The following is a 24,507-nucleotide window of genomic DNA, read 5'->3' as shown; positions in this document are numbered from 1 at the left end:
CCCGTAGGAGTCCGGAAGCAGTCTGTCTGTAGCCGTTGGAGTCGAGGACGAAGTCCGGCTCTCGTAGGAGTCCGGACAAGGCTTACCGGCAGCTGATGTTGAGGATGGAGCCCGGCTCCCGTAGGAGTCCGGGCGGAGTCTACTTGCTGTTGAAGTTGTCGGCGGAGTCCGGCTCCCGTAGGAGTCCGGACGCAGTCTGTCTGCAGCCGTTGGAGTCGAGGACGAAGCCCGGCTCTCGTAGGAGTCCGGGCGGAGTCTTTCTGGAGCTGATTCTGCTGAGGACTTCGGCTGTGGGTATTTTATACCCAACAAATCTATTCCATTATTTTATGAACTTTGGATGAATAAAGGTTGCTTTATTTTTCTCTCGCAGGAAATTCATTCAATGGAGTCTCTTTCTATGTTACGATGGATTTTGCTCATAAAGATTTATCTTCCATATGTTATATATATTGGTGCTTTCACTTTCTCTCTCCTATTCTATTAGGACCTATTAAACTTATTCAAAATATGATATTTTTAGGTGCTAATGCAATCATGACAATGTGTGGTATTTGTTTACATGTAAGAGAGATATTTACACTTATCACTGTTTATTTTAGTTTGTTTAAGTACTTCATTTTTGTCATATGTAGTCTGAATTAAGTCTGTTGGTGTAGTTTGTACATAATTACTTACTTTTTATTTAATAAAGTTGACTTCTTACCATAAAAAAAACCGAGAGAGATCGACATTTATACTTGTTTATCATGTCTTTTGAATTTAGCTTCAAAAATTTTTGAGAAAAGGGTTGTCTATTCCTAATTTATTACAAAGATGCATGGTCCAAGGAACCATACAAACCTCACATAATAAACACCCATCATATAATTTCTTAGAATCTAGTTTGAAAGATAGGTGTCCCTCTCTCTCTATCTGGGAAAAAAAAAATCCAAAGGGAAACTCTTATCCTATTCACAGCTTCACAGCCAAAGAATTTTGACTAACAAGATGGATCAAGACTAAGATGAATAGAAATCCCAGTTTATCTTGGTGGAAAGCAAACATATCATACAAAAACATGACCAATATTAGTGATATCATTTTTTTGAGCCTGAGGAGGGGGAGATTTAGAGTCCCATCTAAAATGCAATGTTCAGGAACTCTGGCTACGTCTAAAATACAATGTTCAGGAACTTACCAGCAAACATTTGGAATCTCTTAGTGGAGAGCTAAGAGTTCTAGGCACACCCTCCACATTGATCAAGTAATTTGTTCGATATCGTTGTGCTACATTAAATGTGTAGTCAGTTTGGGGCAGCCAATGGTAGGAATTTGGCTGTTTCTTTTAATGCCTTCCATGCTACTATGCATAATTGTGGTACCTCAATGGAAGGTATTCCATAGAAAGAACTAATTTTTTTTACTAAAGCTTTCTTATTTTTGTAGATGTCTCTGACTACTGAATTTGAAGTACTGGAGTCATCAGACGAAGAGGTTGGACACAGTTCCAGCAGTCTCCTTTTTCAATCCTGATGTCAACATGTTCGGCCAGAATAAGTGAATTCTTGGAGGTAAATCCTTTAAGATTCCACTTATAAAATGGACCTCCTATCTTGTGGTTCCCATGAACTTCACCATAAAATCAAAACGTGTCACTTGCATTTCTGAAGAAACCCATCATCATCAAATTCCTGCACAAAATAGAGAACAAACAACATAGAATTGAAAAGATTGAGTGAAAAAAGATCTATGAGAATCCAAATTCGAAAATCCAAATGGCCATCAAATTAAGGAAAAAAAAGAGGTTTAGCTAATACAATCAACAATCAGGATCTTTGTATCATTTAGAAGGTGAAAACTGGCTACATCACCAATATATGAGTAGGAATGAAGAAGATTAGCAGAAGGAAACTTAAAACTATCATTGATATTGAGTTTAGTACAACATGTTGCGACCCTAAGCTATATTCACAAAATATCTAAAAATTGCAAATATTAGAGATAGAGTTGGGCCTCTGATTTCTTGTGGTGATGCCACAAAATCTTCAAGTGGATAAAAAGTTATAGTCGAGGACCTGATTGGTCGAGGTCAAGCTGCTGGTCCACAATAGCCGCTATGTTCACAATAGCGGTCTTTAGATCTTTGAATCTGATCTACTTTAAGATAATCTTCAGGTCCAAATCCAGCTTTCTATTTTGGATATTGCTGTCATTTTTAACTTTTTAAATGCATCCAATGACTCATCCCGCATCAGAATCATCACCTTCTCTAGCATGATATTGGAAAGATTAAACTAAATCATGCTAAAAAAATCAAAGGATCTAATTAGATATTTTTTAAGTACAAAGATCATTTAAGAATATTTGTGAAACTTAGAAGATGTAACATATAATTATGGTACATGAATGATGATGTGGCATATAGTTTCCGTCATATCACTTGGTGATTGGATACTATCGAAAAAATTTGCAGTACATGCCACGTCATTACCAATGTATCACATCATTTATGGGTGCTGATGTATCACTCAATGATTGGATACTTTCAAAAAAATTTCATATCAGATACCACATCATCATCTATGCCATATCATCTATGCCACATCTTCATGAGTGATGACGTATCACTCAGTGATTAGATACTTTTGAAAAATTTCATAGTAGATGTCATGTCATTAATCATACCACGTCATTTATGCCACGTCACCTACAAGTGCTGGCATGTCACTCGATGATCGGATACTTTTGAAAAATTTTATAACAGATGCCACGTCATCATCCATGCCACATTATTTATGAGTGTTGAAATATCACTCGATGATTAGATACTTTTAAAAAATTTCATATCATATGCCGTATCATTAAAATAAAAATTTTTATTCATTATGCCACGTCATTACTTATATGCCACGTCATCTATGTATGTCATCTTAGTTAGACTTTGTTTACCACATAAGCATTGATTATCGCGAGAGATGTTTTTTAGTGAGCAAAAATGATCGAAATTCAAAAAAAATCATACTAAAATGATTCAAAAAATATAAGAAAACTAAACTTTAACTTTTTATACTTTAAAGATCTTCTAAAAAAAACTGATTTAATCCAGAGGTTAAAAATATAATTTATTTAAAAGTAATTTATCTATTTGTTAGAAACACGAATCATCTACATGGTCAAAAAGAAATATAGCCAATGAATAATGGGGCTCCCTCCTTTACCCAAAAAATAATGGGGCACAGCTGTCAAGGGTTCCAGCTTCGTAGTTAATAAAGTCGGCCTTTAAAGTAATGCTGCAACCAGCTTATTAATATGCAGAAGCTCACCATGCCAAAAAAAATCTCAAGTAGCTCCCAAATGAACGTCCTGGCTGACGGATAAGGAATATGGCAAGTGACGCAATAGTCCAGGTGTCCACAACTGACAAGTCCATTCCAAGGAGAGGACTTCCTTTGTTCAGAAAAAAACACAAGGACGGTGGAGATGGGACATGGAATCCAACGACAACCTTGCATTCTAGCTAGCACACAGTCACCTCCCCCCCTCCGCTTTTTAAAAGCATCGTTATTTTTTAACGATGCTTTAAAGCGTCGTAAAATTTAATTATAACGGTGCTTATAAGCGTCGTTAAACTTGCTTTAACGATGCTTATAAGTGTCGTTAAATATATTTCTAACAACGCTTTAAAACGTCGCAAAATTCAATTTTAACGATGCTTTTTAGCATCGTTAATGACTCCGCGTCCTCCATTCTACCAATACGCTTTTCGAAGCATCGACTTTTTTATCTTTAACGACGCTTATAAGCATCGTTAAAGTAATATTAACGACGCTTATAAGCGTCGTTAAAGGTTTTAAGAAAAAAAAATACAGATTTTATCTACAAAAAAAAAAGAATACATACATTCCTGTACAAAATTATATCAATTATTCGAACATAAACCTGTACAATCACCACCATTCACACCTGTACAATCACCACCATTCACACCAAAAGCAAACTTAAATAGAAAATTTAACCAAACCAAAAGATATTATTTTATATAAATAAAAATAAAGTACTAATCATCCATTACAATCAAGAGTAATATAAATAAATATAAGAATACAATAAAAATAAAATAATATCAATCTGCAGGCGGATGGTCGTCGTTGTCTCCACGTGACGTGCCGCTGTCTCGACGGGTGCCTGATGTGCCAGGAGCCTACAAGAAACATATAAAAAGCATGATTTGCATATCTATAAATAAAAATATATAAATCATTAAATTAATATAAAAATATATATTTAATATTATGTGTTTACCTGAGATGGACCATACATCTCTAATAAAGATGTAAGGCGATCAATCTGTCCCCTCATGGCCTGTATCTCGGCACGGCTCTGTCGCATCTCCTCCATCTCAGCGGCACGACTCTGTCTAATCTCCTGTATCTCTGCCTCGAGTCTGCGAACGCGTGAATCCTGAGCATCTGCTGCAGCATGCTGCGTATATCTACTAACCTCAGATAACTGAGTGGAGGTGACTCCTACTCCATAACCCCTCACTCGGTCGTAGCGCTCTGGTCCCATCAACTCTGTGAACACCTCGGCCTCGATACGGCTCTGCTGCGTAGATGCTGCGGACTCATCGTCACGCTCCGCAATGAGAGATGTAGCCCTCTCCTGTATTTTTTTTGAAAACAAAAGTTATACATTAATAGCTAACAAAATTAAATTTAAATCATTGTAAAAAATAGAATATTAATAATACCGTACATATAAATCTCTCGACTCATCTCGAACAAAAGTACCATCCTGATGAGTATGAGTCATCCGGTAAAACTCCACTTGTCCGGGTTCCCTCCCATGCTCATCCACCTACACAAATAATTTTAATTTTAAGCAAACAGTTATAATAATTTAAAAAAATATATGAGTATCATGATACAGACATGATCCACGATACATAATGATATTAGTTATATAAATATTTCAACATAAAAATTAAAAGTTAATTATGAAAGTTTAAGGAATATACAAACTTCTGTCGGAGTCGTACATAACTCTTCGACCCCGATGTATGAGGAACAGACTGAGCTGCTCGTGCAGCTCTACCAATAGCAGAATAAGTCTGTAAAATAAAGTAAAGAACTTGTTATATATATAATATATAATAAAAATCAATATTTTTATAAAATATTTAGAAAAAAAAGATAATAAGCAGATAATATACCTGTGCCCTCTCGGAGAACCAATAATGAACCAACTCCATCCACTGATGAGGGGGTACATCAGGAGGACAATTCCTAGCAACCTCCTCCTCTGTCATACCCTGTCTCATATAGTCCTTCTTCAATTGTGCTCTATATTCTTTCCATTTCTGGTTGAGAGACTTCATTACAAAATCATGAGTGGATGGAGGGAGAACAAACTTGCTCTATAAAAAAAAAATTAAATGAAATAAATTATATAAATGATTAACAATTAATATATAGTATGAACATCAATTCATTACCTCTATAACTCGGAGGAGCTCAACTTTGTACGTTGGAAGCATGTCATTCCATTTTGCATAGCCCAACGGATATAGCTGAGGCCTCCGAGCAACAGTCCCCAAAAATGAAGTCAATAAGCAGGCAGCTTTCTTAATTGGCTGACCTAGCTGATTGCACTCCACAACAATCCTCTCGTCCTCACGCATCTGCCACACATCTCGTACTACTGTGGGTCCGCGTCTGGGGCGTACTCTCCCAGATCCGTCTGCAAAAAATACATAAAAGTAACTATATCATAAATATACATAAAATAAAATAAAAAAAAATTACATGAAAGACAATATATGCCCTGCACGTGTATCTCATCATCTGGCTGATGAACAGGAGGATCGTGCTGTGCTGATGATGAAGGACAGGGCTCAGAATGCTGTGCAGCTGAACTAGCCTCAAGCTGCTATGTTGAAGAAGACGTACCGGCCTCTGTCTGTGAAAACTGGAACTGCACACCAGCATATCGTCCCCTGCGACGCATGATGTCACCTAGCATTTATATAAATAAAAGGTAGAATCAGTTAATATATAGAGTAAAATAACACAATAATTAATGCAAAATATATACATCATAAATAATTATTACGAGTAACAATCAAGCAGTAGTGTTTTCTTCAAATTCTGTTCTAACCAACGTCGTCGTAGCATTTAAATCATCAGTTGGCACAAAATTATAGGGCATACATTGTGTATAAGTGTCATCGTCATCATCCTCCACTTGGTTTCCCATATCATATAAGTCTCTAGGTTTTGTTTTGATGACAGTAAACCAATCTTTATCTTTTGCGTCTTATACATAAAATACTTGACGAGCTTGAGATGAAAAAATGAATGGGTCATCCTTCAATAACACACCAGTGTGTATCAACCTTGAAAAATTTACAAGTGTAAATCCATTTGCATCTTGTTTCAAATCCCTTGGTGAGTTTATGTCTATTCAATCACATCTAAACAGTACTACTTTAAATTTTCCATAATAATCCAACTCATAGATATCTTTAAGTGCACCATAATAGGATTTTCCATCCGCTTCCACCATAACACCGCTATTCTGTGTTTTTCTAAATTTCTCCCATTCTCTAGTATGAAATTTAAAGCCATTAATTATGAAACCGTTATATCTATTCACAATCTTGTTAGGTCCTCGAGCAAGAGCTATTAGTTCATCTGAATTATTTGTCTCCATCATCTTTGATACCTAAAAAAAAATGATATGACGAAGTGCTGTTGAGTTATCTGATATTAAATATGTATCAAAAATTAATATATTTCATAATTAAATATAAATCACACCTGATTCGAAAGCCACATAGGGAATAACTCGACCAACCATCGCTGTTCAATCCTTGCATTAGGACGAATGTTATGATTGGCTCGTCTCTGATAAATTAAAAATTCACTGCATAAAATATAAATATATCATTTAGAATATTATATCTAATATAAAATTTAAATTTTGATGTCATTCCTTAAATATACTAACCTGCGATGGTCAGATATTATGTCACTATGAAGTAACACATAACGATGTGCTTGTGCTAAAGATTTTTGATCAAGTACAATACTTTGAGCTCTTCCCAAGAATTTTCTAACAGTTAAGAACTTATACAGTTCTGCATTCTCCACAAAGTCATTATGCCGTTGAGGTCGACTAAAAATAGTCTCTACACCTTGAAGATATCTTGAACAAAATGTCAAACATTCATCCGCAATATATGCTTCAGCAATCGAGCCTTCGGGATAGGCTCTATTTCGCACATAATCTTTAAGACGCACAAGATACCTTCAAGAATTAAATATTTATTAAAATATCAGTATGCTGTTGTTTCTAATAAAATTATCAAAAGATTTAAGGTTTGCAATAATACCTCTCAATAGGATACATCCATCTATAATGTACCGGTCCACCAACTTTAACTTCTGAAGCTAGGTGAATGAGCAGATGTACCATAATAGTAAAAAATCCAGGAAGAAAAATCTTTTCCATCTGGCAAAGTGTAATTGCAATATCGGATTCTAACTGATCAAGTTCCCGAGGATCAATAACTTTGGAACATAATGCCTTAAAGAATGACGATAATCGAAGTACAATTGTAACAACTTGTTTCGGCAATGACGATCTTAAAGCTATTGGAAAAATATCTTGCATCAATATGTGACCATCATGACTTTTAAGATTTGAAAGTTTTCGATCCTTTAGATGCACACATCGTAAAATATTTGATGCATATCCATCGGGTACTTTGATACTTTTCAAAACTCCCAAAAAATTATCCTTTTCTTGAGCAGACATTGTGTAACATGCAGGAGGCACATAAATTCTATCATTAGCAAGCATTTTAGGATGGAGTTCCTGTCGGATACCCATTTCTTTTAAATCAAGACGTGCCTTCATGTTATCTTTGCTCTTTCCATCAAGGTTTAAAAATATTCCAAGTAAATTATCGCAAACATTCTTCTCTATATGCATGACATCAAGATTGTGCCGAATAAGATTATGTTTCCAATAAGGTAAGTCAAAAAAGATACTTCATTTTTTCCATAAATGTTTACTTGGCTGTTGTGTAGATGCTATCTGTGTGTCTTCCTCATTTTCATCCTCGAAATAATTTTCTGGATCTTGAAATACCTCTGCATCTATAGTACTGATACTGACTTTCTCTGGTAACCCTTCGTGCACTGAGCTTTCAACATCATCTCTTCCTCTTTTTTTAGAGGACTTTGAGTGCTTACCATAGCTGTAATTGATGCCATCCATTTATCTATGAACATCAGTTCCAGAAGGTGAAATATGGGCACATCCCAATTCTATAGTACCATCAAACAAATCTTTCTGAAATCGAAACGGATGATTTGCTTCCAACCATCGACGATGTCCCATGTAACAAAATTTACCTCCATGTTTTAATCAAATTGAATGTGTTGAATCTCCACAACAAGGACATGCGACCCGTCCCTTTGTACTCCAACCGGATAAATTGGCATATGCTAGAAAATCATTAATAGTCCATAACAAAGCTGCCCGTAGTTTAAATGTTTGGCCGTTGGAAGCATCAAATGCATCAACACCCTCCCACAACTGTTTCAATTCCTCTATCAAAGGTTGTAGAAAAATATCAATATCATTGTCTGGACCCTTATCTCCTGGAATAACCATTGACAAGATAAGTGATGATTGTTTCATGCACATCCACGGTGGCAAATTGTAAGGTATCAAAATGACTGGCCAAGTGCTGTAAGTAGAACTCAGGGTTCGAAATGGATTGAAGCCATCAGAAGCTAAGCCAAACCTAACACTGCGAACATCAGAGGCAAAATCAGGATGCCTATCATCAAATGCTTTCCATTGAAGACTATCTGCTGGATGTCTCAACATTCCATCCTTTGTACGTCCTTCATGATGCCATCTCATTGATGAAGCTATTTTTGATGATGCATAAATCCTTTTCAATCTAGGTATAAGAGGAAAGTAACGCAATACCTTGGTCGGTTTCTTTTTACTCCGCGTTGCATCCAATTCATTCAGTACATCATCTCGATCTTCTTTTTGTGTTATCCATCTTGAAGATCCACATACATTGCATGACTCTTGATTAGCATTTTCACCCCGATATAATATACAATCTTTTGGACAACTATGAATCTTTTCGTATCCAAGATCCAATTCCTTTACTACTTTCTTGACTTCATAATACGATGGTGGTAAACGAGTGCTTTCTGGAAATGCATCCTTTAATAACTTGAGCAGCATGGTAAAACTCTTTCCAGACCATCCATTCAAATATTTTATATAAAATAAATGTACAAGAAAAGAAATCTTAAAAAATTTTGTACAACCCGGATATAATTCTTCGTCTGCATCTTTCATTAAGGTGTGATAACGAGCTATCTCATCATTAGATGTATGTATAGGCTCCTCAACATGCATACGTTCCGTATGCGTACATCCATCAAACATCCCAACTGTTTCTTGTATACTACTGGATTCTCCTAAATTTTGAACATCAAATTCAAAAGCATCTGTGATCAAACCCCTTATATCATCATCTCTTGCAGAATTGTCTTCTAGGCTAGTGGATCCAAAATGAGTCAGGGGTTGGTTACATGATGATGGCAACATAGATTCTCCATGAAAAATCCAGTCGGTATAACCTCTTAAAAAACTATTCCATACCAAATGTTCTTCAACATTTTGTGGATCTAAAGAAGAACTATTTACACATTTCCGACATGGACATAAAATCTTTCCATTCAAACTACTTTTCTCCATACCAAATTTAATGAAGTCATGAACTCCATCTAAATATTCTTTACTATTTCTTGGTTTATTTATCCAACTTTTATCCATTGTAGGATAAAAATGATCGAACTTACAATTTATCTAAAAATAAAAAAAATTATACAATCTATATTAATGCAATGAGTAAAAAATATCAGTCATTTCATAAAATTCAAAAAAATAACAGCTAGATAAAGTTTACATAGTAAATACTTGCTATCATCAACTAATAGGTAAAGAAGGTCCTATCCTATTCAGAAAATGCATTAATTCTATAGCTCAATTACAGAAATCAAATGATATGCAACAAGAGCCAAAAAAAATTTCGGCAGCATTTCCCCTTAGTTCTTCCATATAGGAAGAACAAAAGGAAAATACCATCCAAAATTTTTTCCGAACCCTCAGCATACCATTTGATTATGGTAATGACCTATAGAATTACTCACATTTTTCAAACTGTCCATACTGGACAATCAATTGATCAATGTACATAATTCTTTTATCCGTACAAAAATAAATAAATGTACGGATACAATAGAATATGTACATTAATCAAAAGACGGGTCTATGTTTCTATGCAATATAATTTTTTTTAAAATTAATTCATAATTAACTTGATTTAATACCTGATATTAACTTGGGGAGTAATGGAGAAAGAAACTTGGCCCAGCTTAATCCAGATACTTAGTCTTCATCAGTCACGAAGATAAGGATAATGTAGGCCACACGATATCAGGGTCCAGCCACATAACGAGCACCACATGTCAGATAAGCAATCAATCAAGATTCATGAAACTATGAAATTATCCATTCATCAACCATGTAGCACAACCTTAATTAATTGTACTATATATTTTCGGGTGAACCTTAATTATCCAATTGTAAAAAAAAGCACAATCTAGCACAAATTTTGATATTTGATTTGTTAGAACACCATTGGATGTCAAATTCAGGCAAAATAGTTTCCATCTTACAGTTTCACTATTTGGTTTTGAAATCAAAAAAGAATCTTTCATTAAATGTTGCATTAAAAACCACCAAATTATGTAATCTCAAATATTTGAAAAAAAAAGAGAAATAATAATTATCACACTCATGTCCATAACTCTGCATAAATGATAGCTTGTAATTAAACTAAATTTGAGTGACAACTGAAAACATATCAAAAAAATTTTAACAAATATTTAATGCAACCTGTATGAAGAATAAAAATAGCCCATATGAAATTTTTGTTATATAACAATAGCTTGAAATTGCAATCTAAAATGAAATACTCCTATTATGACCCTTAAACAAAATAATGAACTTCATTTTTATATGATGCATCATTGATCAATTTTGCTTTGATCTAGTAACTGCTCCTACAATGATGATTATTACTAAAACATTTCCTCATGGAACTATACATATATTTTTACTAGAAGGTAAAGCCATTACATATAAATAAGGAAGATTAAGCCTTAGCAAGTAATGGCAATTCTAATTGTGATTCTAGTTTGCATAATATGCCATTGAATTATTCATACCTTCTTGGAAAACAATTTATTTTAGATTGTGTATCAAATGGACTATATAGTCAAAACAAGCACCTTTATATATCTTCTGCTCTTAGTCATCAATAAAATAAAATGTCAAGCATATGAAGCATCAAAAGATTACCCGACCCGACAACAGTGTTGATCAAATAAAATGTCTTATAACGATCAGCAAACTACTAGTTGTGTTTTTTTTTTTTTTGGTACAAGAGAGGGGCAAAACCCAAGGAAACAAAAAAAAATTACTGACAATAAACAAGTGCCTAAGAAATGGAGTGCCAGCAAAATCAGTGAGAACAACATGATGGATAGACTGCGGAAGCAGGGACGTTGAGCCAAACTCCCGAGGATAGTGAAGAATTGCAAGACGGTCCACCGGCTGGTTAGCTTCAAGTAGAATATGAGAGACTTTAAAGGCATCCAATATCGAACAGCATTGAACAATATCAGACAACAGAGGCAGGGTGGGAGTGTTGTTCATTTGAAAATATCATTTGTTTTGGTGCGTCTTAATCCAATTTATGACATTCGAAAAGTCACCCTCCAACCAACCGGAAACAAAGAAACCCCTCTGCTCCACTCTCTCTTAGGTGTTCGCCTTCCCCTCAACGAAACCTAAGAAATCCCTCACACAAACCCCAACCGAAACCTAAGAACTCCCCCTCTCCTTCTCTCAGGTGTTCTCCTTCCCATCAGATCTCTGAAAAGAAGAATGAATGAAAAGAAAAACAAGTGAAATGGGGAAAACATTTTACCTTTCAAAATTTCTGTGGAGCGGCCGAGCAGACTTTGTTTCCCTTCGATTTTTCTCTAGTATTTAGATTCTTCAGGAGTCGGATGGGAGGCTTGGGGTGGCCGAATGGCGAAGTGGGATGGTGGGAAGCTTGGAGCAGCCGAACAGGGAAGGAGGAGGAGGAGGGCCGGTCGGGTGGCGAACGGCGTATGGCTTGGACCGCACGGGCGCGGCGTCGACGGACGCGGCAGCAAAAGAGAGCGGCGGACGGAGGTGAGGCGTGGACGGCGGGTGCGGTGCCGGCGGCGGAGATGGGCCGGGGTCGGCGGAGGAACGGGTGGAAATTAAAGGGGCGGCGGTAGATAGATTAGGGTACGGGAGGAGGAGGGTATTAAACGAACCTACCGACGCTTTTTAGCGTCGTTAAAAAGCGTCGGTATTTTCTTTATTTAACGACGCTTTTGCTAAAAGCGTCGGTGTTGACACGCTCAAATTTTACGACGCTTTTAAGCGTCGTTAACAAACGACGCTTTTTAAAAGCGTCGGCAGGTCTACGCAACCTGCCGACGCTTTCCAAAAGCGTCGGCAAAAAAAAATCGGTAATTACACATTTTTTTGAAGTGCAGCCACCCTGATCAAGAGATCCATTATTCGTTGCTAATGAACTACTTTGGTGCATCATATATTCTTACACCTTTGTGCCAACAGATTTGATGCTATTTTTTGATTATTATTCTTAGCAGCTTAGATTACCACTTTTTGATCGCATTGCTTCTTAAACTAAAAGAAAACATATGTGAACATGCTTGATTATCTTTTTTTTTTTGATTGACAGTTTTTTATAGCAGTATCCCTGATTCTCAACAAAGACAGTTCTTTTATGGAAGTAATTAATAGCTTGGACATCTTATGATTAACAGGACTGCAGTCAGTAGATTATTACTGAAACCATAAATGGAGAACCAAATAGATAGGTCAGTAGTTGCCAAGCTTGATCTAGTTCCAACTCATAAAAAAGAAGAAAAAAATGGCTTTGCTTAGAGGACTAACACATCCAACCATCTACGTAAAATACATTATCATTTGATTAAGTCACTTATGTAGAGTTAATTTAACAGGGTCGGCCAGTCCTGGACAAACCAACCATCATCATGTCGCGAACTTGGAGATTTGTCTTTAGATTGAACACCGCGCTCAAGCTGCTGGCCTAGGTAATGGTTGGATATAAATTAGTGCAGACCTGGTTCAACCCAGGTCCAGGTCCGTTTTTCTTTTTTTTCTTTTTTTTTTTTTGCCTCCTGGGGCAACCATTTTCCCGCAGTAGCGATTGGCAATTACCTCGAAGGTAAGAAACTGCCAACTGTAGAGAGCTAAAGTGGGCATTTCAAAATAAACGTCATGGCTGACGTGTGAAGAATAAGACCGAATTATACAATAAGTCCGAATTATTATACATTTCAAAATAAACGTCATGGAATTGAATAACTAGCTTGCATTTCACCTACTGCGGCCATTTCTCTGTCCTCCAAATTTTATATTAAGTGCTACGGCTACCCTGCTCAAAGCGCCCTTGGTGTTGCATTTTCTCCGGCGAGAGAGTCATCCTGGTTCGTTGTTCCAAGCGATGACGCTTTCTTGCAGGTGCTATTCAGTGATCAGAGGTGAGGAGGCTCTGTTTTTACTCTTTTGTGGCTAACCTTAACATTTCTGGAAATTTTCCTGTGAAATTATATGGCTTCAAGTTAGATCTGATGACTGATGCTGCATGATTTTTGATCTTACCTGTAATAGTCAAATATAAGCTATGTTGCTCATAATGTCATTCTTTGTTTCAATTTTCTGATAGAAACCGTTCTTTGTTTCTCAAAGTTTACATAATTTCTTCAATAAATTAAAAATAAACTATCCTGTCAATTTTTTTCTTAAAAAAATTTTATCAGTTCATTTCTTTAAATTTTGGATGGTGATCTTTGTAATCTATATATCCTTCAAAGAGCTCTTACCGCTCAACAAGAGTTGTTAATTGAGTTGGTTAATCACGGTCCCCTTCACCTGAGAGGCCTCAAATTGAAGCCGAGGGGTGAAGCATGTAGGGAAGAGATGCAAAAACAAAGTATGCTATGAATTTCTAGCCCTACTCCTTCAGCCATACCAAGGTAGAAAAAGAATTGGATTGCTGCGGGGACTGTACATTTAACGCTGGATGCATTGCTTCCATTCCTCACTGCATGCTGGGAAACAGGGTATTCGTCTTCTAGAGAAAGCATGTAGGATTAGATGTGCATCCCATATTCCTCGTCCAAAAAATATCGTGGTCACCGGTCCTATAACCTAAAGTTGTTCATCTCATGACCACAAGCTTAGTGTTCAGGAATAATTTGACAAGATTAAAATGTTAGTAATTCAGCGAAAATAAGATAAAGTCAAAAATTAAAATATATACATGATAATATATAATTATTTGAAATTGTATAGAATCATTATGTATCTATTTAGAATTTATACATAAATTAATAAAAGGGCATCAAACCTTGGAAATAGAAAGAAGACTTGCTGGGCGATATATTGTGTGGAGGGATGAAAAGAAGTAAAAAGTAGAGAAGAGAGCGGGAGAGAGAGGTGGAAAAGCATACAAGCAGGGATGCATGCAGCGGATTGTGGTGGAAATAATCCAAATCCAATCTGTATCTGAATTAGGTCAAAAAATTGAAATTAAACCTAATCTAATTCCATTCAAGTCAATTACGTTAGATTTAACATTAATTTCATAAATCCATCTAATTTTTTGGGTCATATCAAGTCAAAAATAACTCAAACATGAATAATAATAATAAATATATATAAAGCGATTATCTAATTATATCATAAACATGTTATGCATTCGAATAGTAGCAAGCATCATATAAATATTATAAAAACATATTTTACATAAGATTTTCATAATGATATTCGGACAACCTAAATCATTTACAAATTATATCATGAGAAGAAGGCTGATTTCTTACAAGAAACCAAAGTTTTTGAAATATATAGTACACTAGTTTTCAATTGGTTCAGCAACAGATTAAAAATTTAAGAATCCAAATCGAATCCATATGCAATTTAGCTCTTAATTGTGAATCCAAATCTTGTCCCAATAACTTCGGTGTGGGTTTGGAATGGAGTAGTTTCGGACCAGTTCTAAATCAGAAATCGATCAATCTAATCCACTTGCAACAAGAATTAAAGGAAGAGATCTCAACCAGATTTTATTTTTTGAAAAAAAGAAACTCATACGGGAAAGTCGCCAAGCCAACTGGAGAAATCTGGGCAGGCGAAGGGGTCTTATCCTTGTTTTGTTCTATAATTTTTTTTCTGAAAAAATATGTTCAATGTCAAAACAACTTATTCCTTTATACTTGTGGGCCAACTCAATAATTGCCTAGCATCTCACATGGCATCACGGACCTTTTTTCCATCTACCGAACAACTCAGGAAATCCTTAAATTAATCAAGACTTATTCATGATTCTATGATTGATTTGTGGAAAGATCATGGACTTACAAATTAGCTACTGATATCGGCTTGGAATCCACCAGGGCAAGTATAGGCCATGTCCACCCTAGTCTAGTTTGGTCCAAAATTTATAAAGCTTCAAGCCAGGCTTAGATCTAAAGATTCTTTTCAATCTTGGTTTTAGCCCAACTAGAGATTGAGCCCAGGCCCAGCTAGAAACTTGCACCAACTTGAACTAGCTTGGTTGGGCCAAAAGCTTATCCCATTCCATATAGGGGAAATGGACTCCCGTATAGCACAAATAGACTTGCCAAATTAAACAGGAACGATAATGATTATATTGTTTACCAAAGCTCATTGTAGCATGACCGCAATCACCCAAGAAATCGGAAATCTTCCTTTGCAATAGTTGAACAATATCGAAAACTCCATGAGAATAATAAAGCAAAAAAAAAAAATCTTTTTTTCTTTTATTTTGAATGAGAGAAAAGAGAAGAAGGATGCCCTAGTGAATTCGGAGGGGGAGAGGACATTGGAAGGGCAAAAGATATAGGGGGTCCAAGGGGAGACGGCATATTTTAGCCGTTAAATCCTAACTCTCAAAGGACAATGCACAACTGGATACTATTCATTACCTCTCTCTTTCCTATCTCTAACTTTCTTAATGCAATGGAGAAGGGATTAGGGACTAGTTGCAACAATAGAAGGGGCAACATGAGGGTGCTGGTGGAAGTGGGTGAAGAGGAGAGATTAATGCTAGAAGTGGGTGAATAGAAGGAGACAGAGAGATGTAGAGAGCTGAAAGGTTGAAGAAAAATTAAAAATTAGTGAATTAGTAATCAAGAATTTAAGCTCTCGCTTCTCATCTTTAGACGGTCATTTCTCACTATATCAGTTTGCTGAACTTGACGAATTAGATGTATCAAAGAACAGTTGAACCAAATTGAGTATCAAGCTCAATTGGTCAAGCCAACTCAAGCATGGCCAAAACGTTCTTCAAGCTCTATTTTAGGTCCAAAGCTGACCCAAAATGCCTTAGATTTAGCCCATAGCATGATCCGAAATTAGCTTTGCCTGATATGTCTCAGGCCAATGTGGGCCCATTTTTAATCAAAACTGAACTACTTGGCAGAATATTGATATATAATAATAAATAGATTTTTAAATTTTCATAATTCATACAAATCACAATAAGTTATCTCCTCATAATACATGAATTGAAAATAATTTATATAAAACATGCTTATACATAATAATTTATATAACGTGTCTATCATATATAACAATTCCATCTAAATGTGTTTCTTTTAGTACCAAGAGAGGAAATGGAGGGTCTGTTGGTCATGGAGGTGGCGTCGAGGATAGCTTCGTCCAATCAGATCATACAGCCTAGGGAGGAAAACATAACCAATAGAGGGTCCAATTAAAGGTGTTTCGCAACCATTGGCTAAGGTCTCGACCACTATCAAGGATGTCTCGAGTTAGCATCACTAGCTTGATGGATGGTGAGATCATATTGCACCTATGGTGGCTAGAAGAAGGAAAATCTGAGTACCAATGTCTTGAAGGCTCAATCTCTCGGAAGTAAGGGTTGCCTTGTTCCGGGATCAACTTGGCAAGGGTCGGGGGTGCTCGATCTCAGGGTCAACTACCACTGGGTTGCAGTATCTGCAAGTAGCCAGTGACCCCAAACATCACGTGGGGGAAAGAGAGATGCGAGAAGAAGAAGAGGTCCTTATCTCTAAATAAGAAATCTAGGAAGGCTTTTTGTCGTCTTCTGGTTTCCGGCAAAGAAGAAAGATGGCCAATGTGGAATAGAGGTTGTGGAGGCTGGGAGAGTGGAGGAGATCTTTTAGCCAGTGTTGGCGAGAATTCAAGATGAAGATGGAACCTAATCCTATATTTGGTTCGGATCATAGGAGGATGGATAGATGGAGTTGGAAGGATAGATGACCTTCATCTAGCCATTGTTTGGTTCAAAAAATTTTAGAAAGGATGGATGAAAAAGAAGAATTACTCATCTATCCTAATCCATCAATTTGTATCCTTCAATTTGGAAGGATGCAAGGAAAGAAGAATGGATGGAGCATTGAGAGGGATAGATTTCTGTAGTAACAATACTATCTCTCATTAACATTTTTAACAAAACTATAATATTTTTTCATTCATTTTATTTATATTTATCTAAACTATTAATCGTATACTATTACATTTTATTAGTAATTATTTTAATTTTAGTATGTAATTTTCATAATTATAAGTAAATAATAAGAATTATTTTTTTTCTATTCATATTTTTTATTTTTAGTTAATTATTTTATAAAATTATTTATTTTTTTAATTTAAGTTATAAATTATTTAGCTATTTATCTAATTACTATATATATAAATAAATTAATTCATATATAATTAATTTATAAAATTATTTATAAAATTAAATTAAAATTAAATATTTTAATAATTTTATATAATTATAAATTATAAAGTTATAAGTATTATAAACTGATAATAATATTTTTTTATAAAAAATAGTTTAATAAAAATATCATGTAAATATGATATATCCTTCTTTTTATTTTTCTCATATCCAATAAAGGAGAGAATCATTCCCATTCATCCTTCCATATCTCACCAAATATATGGGAGAGTGGATGAAAGATTTGGCCATCCTCTTCTTTTTCAATCCATCCTCCTCGTCTGTCCTCTTTCCTCTATTCATCCTTTTTAATTCAATTCATCTTTCATACCAAACAAAGGATAAAGATGGAGAACGCCACGGATCAGGAAAGGGAGAAAAAAGAATGGGACAGGCATGATTAATGTGATCTCACTATGCTTGTCTTCCTTAATCGGAGGGGAAAATCCAGTCTTTAGCAGTTGTCAAAGGAAAAGGAAGGAGGGTGAGGTTTCTGGTCTGTTTTCCCAAGCTTGCTGGTTGTTATATTAGCCACTTGCACATGAGAGGCTTTGTGTCATGCCCCGAACCCAACACCCGGGTCGGATACGTGATGGCTGCACACTCCTTAGAGCAAGCCCTAAAGAATATGCAAGGCCAAAAATAAATCATTACAATCTTAACATCCATACCATTAATTTCAATAATAATTCGTAAAACCTTGCATAATTACAAATTAATTTTCTTCAATCCTCTGATCAGGTACTATGACACTCTATCTATCCATCTGCTCACCCATAAATCTAAGCAATAGCCAATCATGAACGTCCTGTATCTCTGAGAAGAAAAAGAAAGATGAAGGGGTGTGAGCTTTACAGTCCAGTAAGAATTCCCATATCACACTGATATAGTAATATAGTCTGAAAATAAGGATAAGCAGTAAGATATAAAATCTCATGTTCAATGTCCAGAATAATGCAAACATTCATAAATTTTCTGTCTTGTCAAAATAGATGCATCATCATATATTAACAGGTAAAACACTTTTGTTCAATAATTGTTTCATGTCTTATCTTTCATTTCTTCTTTCATAATCACATGATTTTTAACAGTTTCCTTCTGGCTCTAGACTATCCAAGTCTATACCTCAGTCATCATCCGGATCGAATCCACTTAAAAAGTCTTTCAAGACTGTCCCAGGATGAGCTCCTGGCCGGCTGTCCCACGTACCAAAGCCCGTGAGAGGCTGTCCCAGGCATAAGCTCCTGGCGGGCTGTCCCAGGCATGAGCTCCTGGCCGGCTGATCCACCTGTAAGCCAGTGGGGGCTGTTTCAGGCATAAGCTCCTGGCGGACTGTTCCATATGACAAGGCTAGTCCATACCATATATCTCTTTCTTTTCATTTAATCATTATATATTGATTTCATCAAATCAATTCTGTCTTGCATTATGATCAATTCAGATATGTCATATCCATATAATCATGCCATCAATCTCTGATACATATATATTGACATAACATACTGATGCTCAAAATCAAATAACAGTATCTCAGATATAATAAATTCATCGATCTCAAATCCGATGATGCAAAACCAATAATGCAAGACCAACAGTAAAGTAGCATATTTATAATGGTGATCATGTACAGGAACTCTTACCTTTACCGGTGACTGATCCAAGCACAGAATCAATGTTCTTCTTTGATTTATGAATTTCTTTAACAAAATATTCCACTCGATATCATATGCAGACAATCATCTTTTCATAACCCTGATCAAATATAAAAATTACATATAGAGAAATTATCGATAATCGATTCTGATAACACAAATCAAGGACCTCTCTTAGGATTAATCAAAATTAGGATTTACCTAAGTAGCTGGATCCTTCATTGATCCATAAGACTTCTAGAGAGAGAAAATCCATAAAGAGAGAAAATTCTAGAGAGAGAAAGTAGAGAGAGAAAGTGAAGAGAGAAACCTTCGTATCCTTCAGATGAGGTACTCATGATCGAGATCATCAGAGGTCCTATCAGGGTGACTCAATATGAATCAAGTGTTACAAATTTCGAATAGGATCGAACTGGGATCAGATCTACCGCACGAATTTCTAAGCAATCTCAGATCATCTTATTTTCATCTCAATTTTATCCTAGAATTCGTGATGAAATCAGAGAGAGAGGAAGACTCTAGAGAGCCAAAATCCATAAAAAGAGAAGAAGATCTAGAGAGAGAAAATGTAGAGAGAGAATCTAGAGAGAGAAACTTGAGAGAGAAGGTAGAGAGAGGAGAAAGAGAAAATTTTTCTCTCTTCTTCTTCTTTTTATTTTATTTTATTTTTTTCTCTCTTTTTCTCTTTTTTTTTTCTTTCTTTTCTTTTTCTTTTTCCTTTTTCTTTTCTTTTTCTTTTTCCTTTTTCCTTTTTCTTTTCTTTTCTTTTCTTCTTCTTCTTCCTTTCTTTTCTTCCCGCGGCCTCCCTTGGCTGAAACAGGGGAAGACCGTGAGGTCCCCCCCTCGGTGGCTCGGGCTTCGGTGGCTTGGCCAGAGATTCGGCAGCGACCGGCGATGGGGTTCGGCCGGCAGTGGCCAGCAGCGGACGGTCGATGGCAAGGTTCGGTCGGAGAGAAACAAGAAGAGATCGAAAAATAGGGGGATCATCTTGTTCATGGATTTTCCAGCGATCCTGACGGCCAGAGAGGGTGCACGAAGCCGTGGAAAAGAGAGGAAAGAAGAGAGGAAGGAGAAGACGAGTTTACCTCCGACTCCGGTGAGGTCTCCGGCGAGTATTTGAGATGAACACGATGAGGACATCCACGGCTTCAACGAAAAAATTCGAGAAAAATAAAAGAAGAAATCTGGTGCTCGTCATGGCTAGCTTTAGAAGAGAGAAAGAAAATTTTATAGAGGTGATTTTCTACCCCTAATCGGACTCTATCGATCCGATTTTGCCGGAGACGGAAAGGAAGAAGACTCCGGCTAGGAGTCTTCCTCCTCCTTTGTTATTATTATTATTTTTTTTTTATCTGGGTTATTACATTCTCTCCTCCTTAAAATAATTTCGTCTTCGAAATTAGATTATGTCGTTCGAGATACCTATTTCAAGGTATACATTCTTCATGTCATTCTCAAGCTTACGATAATGTCATATATATTATTTATTTCTCATGATCTTATTATAACAAAAATTATTTGAAATCTCAATCTCATCCCTTCTTATTGATTTCTCAACTTTTTGAAGAACTGTAATATTTTAGACTTGTATTAATATACCACCCTTATTTGTCTAATACATTCCACTCAAAATTCATAATTATCTCAGACTACCCTTGATAAAAAAATAAATAAAGGTCAAACATTGGGCACTCTTCACAATCATCAATTTTTTTTTCCTTCTCTTGACCTTCCAACAAATTTTATATGTAGACTCTCATCTTAAGAAAACCTCAATCTTCTATATCAGTTCGAGTAACAATATTAAATTTTTTAAAATATGAGATGTATGTTAGGACATTCTAAGTTTGAACTGATAACAGAACTATCAAGCTGTTAATAAACTTGAGATATCTAGAATTTTTTGGTATTATCTACAATGAAGCATCCTACTAACAAAAATTATCCGACTATGATCAGATTAAAATCATTCTTTATTTATAACTAATACATTTCATAATATCTTCGGAATCAAAGAATTAATATTTCTAATCAATTTAACCCACCACGCTTTTGTTGTGCACTCTGATCTTAATTTATCAAATTATATAAGTCTATCAAGATAAAAATATCCTATATGTTAGATCAATCCAGGATAGATCCAACCTTCAAATTTCATATAAGACTTACGATAAAATTTTAAATTTTTTTTATCTTTACTACCTTCGGGTATAGCATATAAAAATTAAATCTTGATCCACTTTCTATGTTTGAAATCATTGCATAAGTTTCATCACTCTTCAAGAATCCAACATATCTAGAATCAATTGGAGTTAACCTTAGATTTATCTTACAATCATTTAGATGATTTTTTAAATCAATCTTTCTTTTTAAAAAAATTAATTCTAACTTGACAACTAGAAGAACTCAAGCCAACATGCTTAAGTAGAATCAACTTGATTATTTCTTATAGAGCTCCCTTCATCACAACCCTTAATATTAATTGATAAATCCATACAAAATCTTATCCCTTGTATAAGTCATTCAAAATTTAACACTAGCAAGATGTCTTAGTTCAATTTAAAAAAAATATCTAAACTTTGACTTGAATAATTAATATACTTCACCATCTTCAACAAAAAAATTAATCCACAGATAATAATTCGAATTATTAAAGATTTCATCATAACCTGTATATCATACTCTGACAAAATAATAATTTTTTTTTAAATTAACAACAATATCAAAATACTTTTGATCCACTTAGAAAAATAAACTTTTGACTTGAGATTCAATGCAACTTGAAAGATCAAAGAATCCTATTTAGAATATGATATTTTGAGTAACCGAAGATTTCACCAAGATGTATATCTCATATTCTCATAAAAAAAATTCAAGTATATTTTTTATCTAAGATTGAGTTTCATATATGATCCTCTTATAGGTTCAGTGTTCAAAAATATTTCTCTCTCATATGATGAAATTTCATTTTAAACCATATCCTAATTAACTTTCTTTTGATAAATTCAAAATTCATAATGCATTAGACAATTATCATCGAAATTAAAAAAAAATATTATGATCTTCAATCATATAAGTTTTACATTCCAAAATCATCTAGTATACTCAACATAACTTATCAATACCTCCCACTTCATTCCAAGGCAACTCTTTCATACTTAGGTCAACCTTACTAATTGAAATCTAAGGTATAACTCGTCAATTCTATTATAGATATAATATGCCACTTATACATAAATTTCATTTTAATATCTATTGATTCGAAATCTAAATATTGAATCTTCTCTTTTATATCTATCATGTTCCTCATGATCATAACCTAAGTTTAAATATCACTAAAGTCATAATTTCAAATAATTATAATCTTAAGCTTAAATACCACTTAAATCATATTCTCTAATGATCATAACCTAAATTGTAATATCATTCTATCATACCTTTAATGATCATAATCTTAAACTCTGATTTTATCAATCATACTCTATTGATTATAATCTCAAAGTTTTGATATTACTTATATGACAATCCTTAGTGACCCTAAACTTTTTGTCATATCCTAATCACTTGTATCATTGTCTCCAAATAAACGTAACCTAAGCTCTAAGCTCAGATGCCACTCTGTCACATCCTACTGATCTTACTTAAAGTTTTAATATCTCTTCATAATCTCTAGTGATCTTAAACCTAAGCTTTGATATTATTCTATCTCATCCTAATCATTTATATCGTAATCTCCAATGATCATAACCTAAGCTCTAATATCACTCTGTAATATTCTAATCACTTATATCATAATCCCTAATGATCATAACCTATGCTCTGATACCATTCTGTCATGCCCCGAACCCAACATCCGAGTCGGATACGTGATGGCCGCACACTCCTTAGAGCAAGCCCTAAAGAATATGCAAGGCCAAAAATAAATCATTACAATCTTAACATCCATACCATTAATTTCAATAATAATTCGTAAAACCTTGCATAATTACAAATTAATTTTCTTCAATCCTCTGATCAGGTACTATGACACTCTATCTATCCATCGCTCACCCATAAATCTAAGCCATAGCCAATCATGAACGTCCTGTATCTCTGAGAAGAAAAAGAAAGATGAAGGGGTGTGAGCTTTACAGCCTAGTAAGAATTCCCATATCACACTGATATAGTAATATAGTCTGAAAATAAGGATAAACAGTAAAATATAAAATCTCATATTCAATTTTCAGAATAATACAAATATTCATAAATTTTCTGTCTTGTCAAAATAGACGCATCATCATATATTAACAGGTGAAACACTTTTGTTCAATAATTATTTCATGTCTTATCTTTCATTTCTCCTTTCATAATCACATGATTTTTAACAGTTTTCTTCTGGCTCTGGACTATCCAAGTCTATACCTCAGTCATCATCCGGATCGAATCCACTTAAAAAGTTTTTCAAGACTGTCCCAAGATGAGCTCCTGGGCAGCTGTCCCACGTATCAAAGCTCGTGAGAGGCTGTCTCAGGCATAAGCTCCTGGCGGGCTGTCCCAGGCATGAGCTCCTGACCGGTTGATCCACCTGTAAGCCAGTAGGGGCTGTCTCAGGCATAAGCTCCTGGCGGACTGTTCCATATGACAAGGCTAGTCCATACCATATATCTCTTTCTTTTCATTTAATCATTATGTATTAATTTCATCAAATCAATTCTGTCTTGCATTATGATCAATTCAGATATGTCATATCCATATAATCATGCCATCAATCTCTGATACATATATATTGACATAACATACTCATGCTCAAAATCAAATAACAGTATCTCAGATATAATAAATTCATCGATCTCAAATCCGACGATGCAAAACCAATAATGCAAGACCAACAGTAAAGTAGCATATTTATAA

General features: G+C 35.1%; 2 protein-coding genes and 1 pseudogene across 2 annotated transcripts; 1 reads left to right on the top strand and 2 right to left on the bottom strand.

The window, feature by feature from the left end:
• LOC140858095 (disease resistance protein RPM1-like) overlaps positions 1-13,956 on the top strand; it is a 28,151-nt pseudogene extending 14,195 nt beyond the window's left edge.
• Positions 3,993-4,900, bottom strand: LOC140858106 (uncharacterized). The gene is made up of 3 exons (XM_073257667.1): positions 4,738-4,900; positions 4,285-4,644; positions 3,993-4,183 (listed from the first exon to the last, which is right to left on the bottom strand). Exons 1-3 carry the CDS (start codon positions 4,792-4,794, stop codon positions 4,106-4,108), a joined length of 495 nt encoding a protein of 164 aa, XP_073113768.1. The 5' UTR covers positions 4,795-4,900; the 3' UTR covers positions 3,993-4,105.
• LOC140856416 (uncharacterized) lies at positions 4,973-5,718 on the bottom strand. The gene is made up of 3 exons (XM_073253602.1): positions 5,477-5,718; positions 5,195-5,398; positions 4,973-5,092 (listed from the first exon to the last, which is right to left on the bottom strand). Exons 1-3 carry the CDS (start codon positions 5,660-5,662, stop codon positions 4,973-4,975), a joined length of 510 nt encoding a protein of 169 aa, XP_073109703.1. The 5' UTR covers positions 5,663-5,718.
• Positions 13,957-24,507: the final 10,551 nt, after the last annotated feature.

This window comes from Elaeis guineensis, chromosome 1 (assembly GCF_000442705.2).
Source record: "Elaeis guineensis isolate ETL-2024a chromosome 1, EG11, whole genome shotgun sequence".
Classification (NCBI taxonomy): domain Eukaryota; kingdom Viridiplantae; phylum Streptophyta; class Magnoliopsida; order Arecales; family Arecaceae; genus Elaeis; species Elaeis guineensis.
Note: the sequence above shows the minus strand (reverse complement) of the source record. Positions and strands in the feature narration are given on the sequence as shown.

Excerpts from the sequence above, each read along its gene's own strand:
- LOC140858106 (XM_073257667.1), bottom strand. The coding sequence starts at position 4,794 with ATGACTCATACTCATCAGGATGGTACTTTTGTTCGAGATGAGTCGAGA. Across the intron at positions 4,645-4,737 it reads ATGAGTCGAGAGATTTATAT|GAGAGGGCTACATCTCTCAT; the intron begins GTACGGTATTAT and ends AAAAAAATACAG. Across the intron at positions 4,184-4,284 it reads AGATGTATGGTCCATCTCAG|GCTCCTGGCACATCAGGCAC; the intron begins GTAAACACATAA and ends TGTTTCTTGTAG.
- LOC140856416 (XM_073253602.1), bottom strand. The coding sequence starts at position 5,662 with ATGCGTGAGGACGAGAGGATTGTTGTGGAGTGCAATCAGCTAGGTCAG. Across the intron at positions 5,399-5,476 it reads AGCTCCTCCGAGTTATAGAG|AGCAAGTTTGTTCTCCCTCC; the intron begins GTAATGAATTGA and ends TTTTTTTTATAG. Across the intron at positions 5,093-5,194 it reads GGTTCTCCGAGAGGGCACAG|ACTTATTCTGCTATTGGTAG; the intron begins GTATATTATCTG and ends TTTATTTTACAG.